At 51.0% G+C, this 9,875-nt stretch overlaps 2 protein-coding genes across 2 annotated transcripts in view; both read left to right on the top strand.

Annotated features, from left to right (window-relative positions):
* The window catches only part of LOC144386268 (nucleus accumbens-associated protein 2-like), an 8,759-nt gene extending 8,168 nt beyond the window's left edge, over window positions 1-591 (top strand). Inside the window, exon 8 of the mRNA XM_078086509.1 lies at window positions 1-591. This exon is cut by the window's left edge and continues 1,540 nt beyond it. The gene's annotated coding sequence lies outside the window, so the exon portion shown is untranslated.
* A 1,555-nt stretch (window positions 592-2,146) lies between these two features.
* LOC120814169 (bromodomain-containing protein 3) lies at window positions 2,147-9,875 on the top strand. The gene is made up of 9 exons (XM_078086533.1): window positions 2,147-2,686; window positions 3,835-4,122; window positions 4,376-4,487; window positions 4,560-4,697; window positions 5,308-5,515; window positions 6,516-6,685; window positions 8,746-9,135; window positions 9,248-9,376; window positions 9,450-9,875. The coding sequence occupies exons 2-9, from the start codon at window positions 4,031-4,033 to the stop codon at window positions 9,705-9,707; spliced, it is 1,497 nt and encodes a 498-aa protein (XP_077942659.1). The 5' UTR covers window positions 2,147-2,686; window positions 3,835-4,030; the 3' UTR covers window positions 9,708-9,875.

Consider the following 9,875-nt stretch of genomic DNA (forward strand, 5'->3'; position numbering starts at 1 on the left):
CTCATATCTACCTGCCTGTCTCTGCCTGACGACCACCTGTCTGTCTGCCACTACCTGAGACAGTCCTCATATCTACCTGCCTGTCTCTGCCTGACGACCACCTGTCTGTCTGTGACTACCTGAGACAGTCCTCATATCAACCTGCCTGTCTCTGCCTGACGACCACCTGTCTGTCTGCCACTACCTGAGACAGTCCTCATATCTACCTGCCTGTCTCTGCCTGACGACCACCTGTCTGTTCCCCTACTTGACTACCTGCCCAGCTGTCTACCTCTCTGCCCCCCTTTGGCGTCCGTTCTGTCTGACCTACCTCTGTCTGTCTGTCTGTTTCCTCCGTTATCCGTCTGTCTTCCTGTCTGTCTGCCCGGCTCAGCTGCATGTTAACAGCCTCCTGACGTCCAGCACACAGGTGTTGATGATGAAGATGGTGATGATGGTAGTGGTGGTGGTAAGGAGGATGATGGTGATGATGAAGATGATGAGGATATTGAGAATGATGACTATAATGAGGAGGATGATGATGGTGACGATGATGAAGAGGAAGATGATGATGTTCAATCTGATGAAGACAATAAAGCTTCTTGATAATCAGACATCTTATTTTGTGTCTTGTTTGATCTGGTCTAGAGACCTGTCAATCACTGTGTAGCCCCGCCCTAAAGCATTCCCTGCTTTATGGTCCAATGGAGACGCTTGGTGACTCTTGAGAAATTACATCACATTACATGTCATTTATCTGACGCTTTTATCCAAAGCGACTTACAATAAGTTCATTCAACCATAAGGACACAAACTCAGAAGAACAAGAAACAACAAAGTGCAATTTCATCAAATAAGCCAGTGTACAACTTGCTGTAGATAAGAACCATTATAAGTCCAATGTCAGTGCCAGTGGAGCTGCTGCATTATGTCAAGAGTAACGGGCGCAAGAGAATCCGGTCAATTTTTTCAAATTACAAAAATATATATATTTATTCTTTCTGTGGAGCGGCCCGGTACCGGCCCACGGCCCTGTGGTTGAGAACCTCTGGTCTATAGGACCTGACGTCACTGGTCGCCCTCTGCTGGTCACTACAGAGAATGGGTGACACTTGACAGCCGACTCTCCCTGACTCCAACATCACTGACAACACCATCAGGAGAACACGTCCTCTTCTCACTCAGAAGGAGGTACTGATTCAGGCTCTTGTCCCTCCTGGACTACTGTAACTCTCTCCTGCAGGTCTCCTGCTACCACCATTCCACCTCTGCAGCTCATCCAGAATGCAGCAGCTCCACTGGTCTTTAACCTTCCTAAGTTCTCCCTCACTCCTCCACTCCTCCGCTCTCTTCACTGGTACCGGTGGCTCATCCAGTTCTAAACATGGTGCTCACGTACCGTGCTGTGAATGGATGGGGTCCAGCTTACATCCAGGACCTGGTCCATCCCGACCCGCACTCTCCGCTCTGCATGTGATAAACTGCTTGTTCCTCCCCACTGAGAGCAAAACACTCCACTAGATCTCCACTCTTTGCTGTCCTGCTCCTAAATGGTGGAAGGAGGTCTCTGAAGACATCAGGACCACAGAGAGCCTTCACATCTTCAGACTAAAGACACACCTCTTCACACTCTACCTCCACTAACACACTAACTAACTGTAGCACTTACATTGGATTTATAATGGTTCTTATCTACGGCAAGTTGTACATCGGCTTGTTTGAGGAAAATGCACTTTCTTGTTTCTTGTTCTTCTGAGTTTGTGTCCTTATGGTTAAATGTTCTTATTGTAAGTCGCTTTGGATAAAAGCGTCAGATAAATGACATGTGATGTGATGCAGTGAATAGTTCAGAGAAGAGCCGTGTTCCAAATCTCATACTTTTTGTGTTCGACAGACACAATTACTGCACTGACTTCTAAATAAAAGGTCTTCATTAATATGAACCCGTTATTGTATCAAAATAGAAATTGGTATTGTATCAATATAAACATTCATTATTGTACCAATGTAAACAGCTTTTTTATTGCTGCTATGCATGGTGGGAAACGTAGTTCCTGTGATAGCGCCATTCTGATCCAGTGTACCTAACCAGCCAATCCCGGCCGTCCATTCATCGCGTCAGCCAATCACTGCAGTCCGACTGAATCCCCAAACAATCACAGCGCTTTACATTCCGTAGAGACAAATCATAGCCTCGCAACCATCCCACAGCCAATCAGAGAGCCCCGCAAACCCCAGCCAGCCAATCCGGTCACAACAACATCCGTGATGCCGCTCGCCACTGCGCCTGCGCAGACAGGAGACAGCTGATAACTCATCTATTATGCTACTTCGCTAAATAAAAAAAAATCTTCCATAAAACGTACCGGAGCCCACTGCTGGATTTCCCGGAGGACCGAGCCACAAAGTGAATCCCCTCTCCGACCGGTACCGGTGCGGTTAACGGGTAATGGGAGCAGGAGCCGTACGGGATGAGTCGCCGTGTGTCGGATCCTGGATGGCCGCTCGGCGCCTTCAGACAAAGCTCAGCTAACAGGCTAACGGCTCATTAGCTAGCGGGAACATCTGCAAGCAACGGATCGGTGAGCGCGTTAATCGCCCCGGTGAGCCGCTTGTTACCGAAACACCCGTCCAGATATCACCTTCTGCACGCGCTCAGACGCCAACACGACGGCTATTAACGCTATTTATGACGTTTACGTCTCCGGTAAGTAGCCTAGCTGCTTTAGCTAGCCAGCTAGCTTACATTTAGCCTGGGCTTGCCCGCCATCTTTTTAAAGCGAGAGAAACGGGATGTTTCGCTAGCCTGAGAAAACACGCACACCTGAGCAGGTGGAGCAGTTAGCGCGAGGCTTTATGTGTCTTTAAGCAGTTCGTCAAACGGCGGGTGTCGCTGGTTGTGGATCGGGTCGCTGGTGACCCTATTTGGGGGAGTATTGTTGATCACAACGGTGTCTGTTAGCAGTTAGCTCGCTCGCTAGCCGCTGAACCGCAGCATGCAGACGGACTGTAACATCTGTTGATCCGGGCTGGACTCCCCGTGCTCTGGACGGGTTCTGGAGTTCTGGTTCGTGTGTGAGCTCTACTGCAGTTTAGGTGGTAATACCACAGCGTGCAAGTATTCTCTGCTACATGAAAACCTTTTAGGTTGTATTTCAAGTACCAAAAGTAAAAGCAAATACTATCAAAATATTGTATTTATTACTATTTTGAATCCATTAAAGGCGGAGCTCAGTTTAATGAGATATACTGCTGGTATTTAATTCTTTATAACTTTGTTGTGTATTTCTGTTAATCTAAGATAAAAAAGTACAATGTTTCCTTCCGAGGTGACGTGTAGCACAACATGAATACTAAAGTCATATGGGAGATTTTGAGTTATAAGATAATTGTGAAATTGTTGTTTTTCAGTAAAGATACTAATGTTACGGTAAAAATACATCCCATTATATTTGTCATGTTAAATTTACTCCAATGGAGAAACTGGGTTCAGCTTTTATTTTATTTTCATATCAAAGCTGATCAGAGCTTTTTTGATTGGCTGCTCATCATCATGTGACCTCGTCTGGCTTTGTTCTGGCACACTTTGGCTCTGTTATTCTAAAGCATTTTTCATCGGCTGAGCGATGAATAGATCACGTGGGTAGACGTATTGATCAGAGGATCAAACCGCCAGCAGCTCCCAGGATCTTAAATAATTGTTATACATGATGTGTAGTGAATCCAACACAACACGTGTCATTTCCTATGAGTCAAAACAATAACGTTGTTTAGGGGTGTTGCCTTATCAATGAGTTGACGTGTTTGTTTCCAGAAAGACAGACGTGTAACAGCGTCTCCGTCTCTGTCTCTCAGGTTGTGCAATGGGAGTGCGTCTCCTCGAAAGAAACATTGAGCTGAAGAATCAACAACAACGCCTGAACTGAACCCGCACAAACACACACACACACACACCCACACACACCTCCCTCAGACCCCAGAGGGAGTCGTTTTCTCACCTGGTGGTCCAACGCTGCCATCCCACAGTGCATTGCTGCGTCAGTCGTCCACCATGTCGGACGCCCCCGAGGCTGCGCCCCCCAGCCCCCCCACCCTCACCAACCCGGCCCCCCCGGAGGTCACCAATGCCACCAAACCTGGCAGGTAGGGTCCGCTGATAAACTTCACTCTAAGCACATTATAACACAGTGAAATCTAAACGGATGATTCAGCTCCAGTATTTCATCTTGTCTTTGAGTTGTGTGTTTTCTAAGTGAGAGCATAACATTCGGTATGTTTGGTTTATAGAACGAATGAATATCCTGTATCTGTTGACATGGATCAATAATTGGTATCAGTGGCATACAAAGCGGATCCAGGACCAGTGAAGGGCAGCCTGTGTGTTTGTCTCCACCAGGAAGACCAACCAGCTGCAGTACATGCAGAACGTGGTGGTGAAGACGCTCTGGAAGCACCAGTTCGCTTGGCCCTTCTACCAGCCAGTGGACGCCATCAAGCTCTGCCTGGCAGTGAGTACCTGTCCCCTTGTTCTCACCTGGAAGAACCGTGCTATGCTAAGCTAACAGCATGGTTGTTCTCAGGACTACCACAAGGTGATCAAGAACCCGATGGACATGGGTACCATCAAGAAACGTCTGGAGAACAACTACTACTGGAGTGCCAGTGAGGCCATGCAGGACTTCAACACCATGTTCACCAACTGCTACATCTACAACAAGGTACTACTTCACACTCTGTGTTTGCGCATTAGACACGTCAATAACAGGACAAATGAATACAGCTTGTATATGTCATCTATTTAACTTTAAACCGATACAACAACATATTACCTACACAAAAATAAGTACATTAACTAACGGCCATGACCGCAGACGTCTCTCTGTCTCTGTCTGTGTCTGTGTCTGTGTCCCCCCCCCACGCCGGTTTAAATGAAGGACAACCATAACCGAGCAGTTTAATGTCCTGATTCTTGTCCCACATACGTCAGACTTCATTCAGTGATCGAAACTGCTGTTGTCTTGGGAGGTTTTCACATTTGAATATAGAATATTCGTTGACAGCCCTAGTGAGTGGGGAGCAGGTCGTCCTCCAATCAGAAGGTTGTCGGTTCGATCCCAGGCCAGGCGAACCCGCATGTCCATGTGTCCTTGGCCAAGACACTTAACCCACAATGCTCCTGTAGCTGTGACTGCAGTGTGTGGATGTTAGTGACTGATGGCAGGTGTCACTGTGTGTGAGCAGGTGTAGTGTTAAAGCGCTTTGAGTGGTCAGAAGACTAGAAAAACGTATACAAGTACAGTCCACTTACCATTCACCGCTCTGTCTCAGCCCACCGATGACATCGTCCTCATGGCGCAGGCCCTGGAGAAGATCTTCCTGCAGAAAGTCTCTCAGATGCCTCAAGAAGAAGTCGCTCTGCTTCCTCCGGCTCCCAAAGGCAAGAGCAAGAAGCCCGGGGCCACTACTCCAGGTCAGTACTGCAGTACTAGTGCTACCTCTCCAGGTCAGTACTGCAGTACTAGTGCTACCTCTCCAGGTCAGTACTGCAGTACTAGTGATACCTCTCCCGGTCAGTGCTGCAGTACTAGTGCTACAGGTCAGTGCTGGAGTACTAGTGCTACAGGTCAGTGCTGGAGTACTAGTGCTACAGGTCAGTGCTGCAGTACTAGTGCTACAGGTCAGTGCTGCAGTACTAGTGCTACAGGTCAGTGCTGCAGTACTAGTGCTACAGGTCAGTACTGCAGTACTAGTGCTACAGGTCAGTACTGCAGTACTAGTGCTACCTCTCCGGGTCTGCTGCAGTACTAGTGCTACAGGTCAGTACTGCAGTACTAGTGCTACAGGTCAGTACTGCAGTACTAGTGCTACGGGTCAGTGCTGCAGTACTAGTGCTACGGGTCAGTACTGCAGTACTAGTGCTACGGGTCAGTGCTGCAGTACTAGTGCTACCTCTCCCGGTCAGTGCTGCAGTACTAGTGCTACCGGGTCAGTGCTGCAGTACTAGTGCTACCGGGTCAGTACTGCAGTACTAGTGCTACAGGTCAGTACTGCAGTACTAGTGCTACAGGTCAGTACTGCAGTACTAGTGCTACCTCTCCGGGTCAGTGCTGCAGTACTAGTGCTACAGGTCAGTGCTGCAGTACTAGTGCTACGGGTCAGTGCTGCAGTACTAGTGCTACGGGTCAGTGCTGCAGTACTAGTGCTACGGGTCAGTACTGCAGTACTAGTGCTACCGGGTCAGTACTGCAGTACTGGTGCGATCATTATCTTCCCTTTATTTTTAAACATTTTTAACTTGAACATATTGCTTTATTTAACTAACCCGTAGCATTATAGCATTATATTTTATTCCTCTTGCACTGTTACACACCAATCGCCAAGTCACACTCCTCGTATGTTTGACATATTATGGCAATACATGTTTCCTGATTATGTACTAATGCTACTATCAGTACTACTATAGGTTTTTACTGCTTCTTCTAGTTGTATATATTTGTTATTAGTATTAATATTAGTACTTTTTGTCTCTCCCTCAGTGAGTCAGCAGGCGGAGTCTTCAGCCTCCCCTCCCCCCTCCTACCCGTCTCCCTCCCCCTCTCTGACACCGGTCATCTCCACCACGCCCACACCTGTCCAGACCACGCCCCCCGTCCCCGCCCCACAGCCACCGGCAACCATGATGCCGTCTGCACAGCCCGTCGTCAAGGTAACTATTGTGTTTACTGGTCTCTCTCCCTGTCGACCGCCACACCCGTCTGTCTCTACCCGTGTCTGTCTACCTCTCACCCACCCGTCTGTCTCCACTTGTGTCTGTCTACCTCTCACCCACCCGTCTGTCTCTACTTGTGTCTGTCTACCTCTCACCCACCCGTCTGTCTCTACCTGTGTCTGTCTACCTCTCACCCACCCGTCTGTCTCTACCTGTGTCTGTCTCTACCTGTGTCTGTCTACCTCTCACCCACCCGTCTGTCTCTACCCGTGTCTGTCTACCTCTCACCCACCCGTCTGTCTCCACCTGTGTCTGTCTACCTCTCACCCACCCGTCTCTCTACTTGTGTCTGTCTACCTCTCACCCACCCGTCTGTCTCTACCTGTGTCTGTCTACCTCTCACCCACCCGTCTGTCTCTACTTGTGTCTGTCTACCTCTCACCCACCCGTCTGTCTCTACCTGTGTCTGTCTACCTCTCACCCACCCGTCTGTCTCTACCTGTGTCTGTCTACCTCTCACCCACCCGTCTGTCTCTACTTGTGTCTGTCTACCTCTCACCCACCCGTCTGTCTCTACTTGTGTCTGTCTACCTCTCACCCACCCGTCTGTCTCTACCCGTGTCTGTCTACCTCTCACCCACCCGTCTGTCTCTACCCGTGTCTGTCTACCTCTCACCCACCCGTCTGTCTCTACTTGTGTCTGTCTACCTCTCACCCACCCGTCTGTCTCTACCTGTGTCTGTCTACCTCTCACCCACCCGTCTGTCTCTACCTGTGTCTGTCTCTACCTGTGTCTGTCTACCTCTCACCCACCCGTCTGTCTCTACCCGTGTCTGTCTACCTCTCACCCACCCGTCTGTCTCCACCCGTGTCTGTCTACCTCTCACCCACCCGTCTGTCTCTACTTGTGTCTGTCTACCTCTCACCCACCCGTCTGTCTCTACCCGTGTCTGTCTACCTCTCACCCACCCGTCTGTCTCCACCTGTGTCTGTCTACCTCTCACCCACCCGTCTGTCTCTACTTGTGTCTGTCTACCTCTCACCCACCCGTCTGTCTCTACCTGTGTCTGTCTCTACCTGTGTCTGTACCTCTCACCCACCCGTCTGTCTCTACCCGTGTCTGTCTACCTCTCACCCACCCGTCTGTCTCTACCCGTGTCTGTCTACCTCTCACCCACCCGTCTGTCTCCACCCGTGTCTGTCTACCTCTCACCCACCCGTCTGTCTCTACCTGTGTCTGTCTACCTCTCACCCACCCGTCTGTCTCTACTTGTGTCTGTCTACCTCTCACCCACCCGTCTGTCTCTACCTGTGTCTGTCTACCTCTCACCCACCCGTCTGTCTCCACCCGTGTCTGTCTACCTCTCACCCACCCGTCTGTCTCTACTTGTGTCTGTCTACCTCTCACCCACCCGTCTGTCTCTACTTGTGTCTGTCTACCTCTCACCCACCCGTCTGTCTCTACCTGTGTCTGTCTACCTCTCACCCACCCGTCTGTCTCTACTTGTGTCTGTCTACCTCTCACCCACCCGTCTGTCTCCACCTGTGTCTGTCTACCTCTCACCCACCAGTCTGTCTCTACTTGTGTCTGTCTACCTCTCACCCACCCGTCTGTCTCTACCTGTGTCTGTCTGTACCTCTCACCCACCCGTCTGTCTCTACCCGTGTCTGTCTACCTCTCACCCACCCGTCTGTCTCTACCCGTGTCTGTCTACCTCTCACCCACCCGTCTGTCTCCACCCGTGTCTGTCTACCTCTCACCCACCCGTCTGTCTCTACTTGTGTCTGTCTACCTCTCACCCACCCGTCTGTCTCTACCTGTGTCTGTCTACCTCTCACCCACCCGTCTGTCTCTACTTGTGTCTGTCTACCTCTCACCCACCCGTCTGTCTCTACCTGTGTCTGTCTACCTCTCACCCACCCGTCTGTCTCTACTTGTGTCTGTCTACCTCTCACCCACCCGTCTGTCTCCACCTGTGTCTGTCTACCTCTCACCCACCCGTCTGTCTCCACCTGTGTCTGTCTACCTCTCACCCACCCGTCTGTCTCCCCCACAGAAGAAAGGTGTGAAGCGGAAAGCCGACACCACCACCCCCACCACGTCGGCTATCTCAGCCGGTCGAGCCGACTCTCCGTCCGCCCAGGACGCCAAGCCGCCCAAACTGGGCCTGTCCCGCCGCGAGGCCGCCGCCCGGCCCGCTAAGACCCGCAGGGAGACGGTGGAGGAGGTGGCGGGCACGGAGGCAGGAGGGGGCGGAGCTGGCAGGAGCAAGGGAGGCAAGCTGGGGGAGCAGATGAAGCACTGCGACGCCATCCTGAAGGAGATGCTCTCCAAGAAGCACGCCGCCTACGCGTGGCCCTTCTACAAGCCGGTGGACGCCGAGGCCCTGGAGCTGCACGACTACCATGACATCATCAAGCACCCCATGGACCTCAGCACTGTGCGGGTGAGGCTCCGCCCCCTCAGGCACACGCCGCTTCTAACATGTAACATTAGTGTTGGCGAGGCCCCCCGAGGAGTCTTATTCTCACATGTTGACCTTCTGATGCCCCCCACAGAAAAAGATGGACAAAGGAGAATACAGCGATCCTCAAAGTTTCGCAACAGACGTCAGGTTAATGTTCTCCAACTGTTACAAGTACAACCCCCCCGACCACGAGGTGGTGGCCATGGCCCGTAAGCTGCAGGTGAGTCCCCCAGAAGCCTGCAGGTGCTCTGGTTGCCATGACGACCTTGAGTTAACGACCCCTCTCCCCTCAGGACGTGTTTGAGATGCGTTTCGCTAAGATCCCCGACGAGGGCCTGGAAGCCTCCGTCCCCTCCACGACCCCATTGGTCAGTAAAAGCACCGCCTCCTCTGACAGCAGCAACAACTCCTCCTCCGACGAATCGTCCGACTCAGAGGAGGAGCGGGCCACGCGATTGGCTGAGCTACAGGAGCAGGTTGGTGCTGCCGACCAATCACAGGTCAAGGACATCCTGGTTTTTTCTTCTTTTTTAATATCATTATGGATTTGAACAAAATGTTTGAAATTGTGTTGTTGATGCTGCGTGTGGAGTGCGTAGTGACGCACAGCCGAGGCGCTCTACGCGTGGAGGTCAAAGGTATTGATAGTTAGTATATTCCATCAGTTGAAGGCGGTGCACGAGCAGCTCGCCGTCCTATCGCAGGCGCCCGTCAGCAAG

The sequence above is a fragment of the Gasterosteus aculeatus genome, chromosome 13, assembly GCF_964276395.1.
Source record: "Gasterosteus aculeatus chromosome 13, fGasAcu3.hap1.1, whole genome shotgun sequence".
Lineage (NCBI taxonomy): Eukaryota > Metazoa > Chordata > Actinopteri > Perciformes > Gasterosteidae > Gasterosteus > Gasterosteus aculeatus.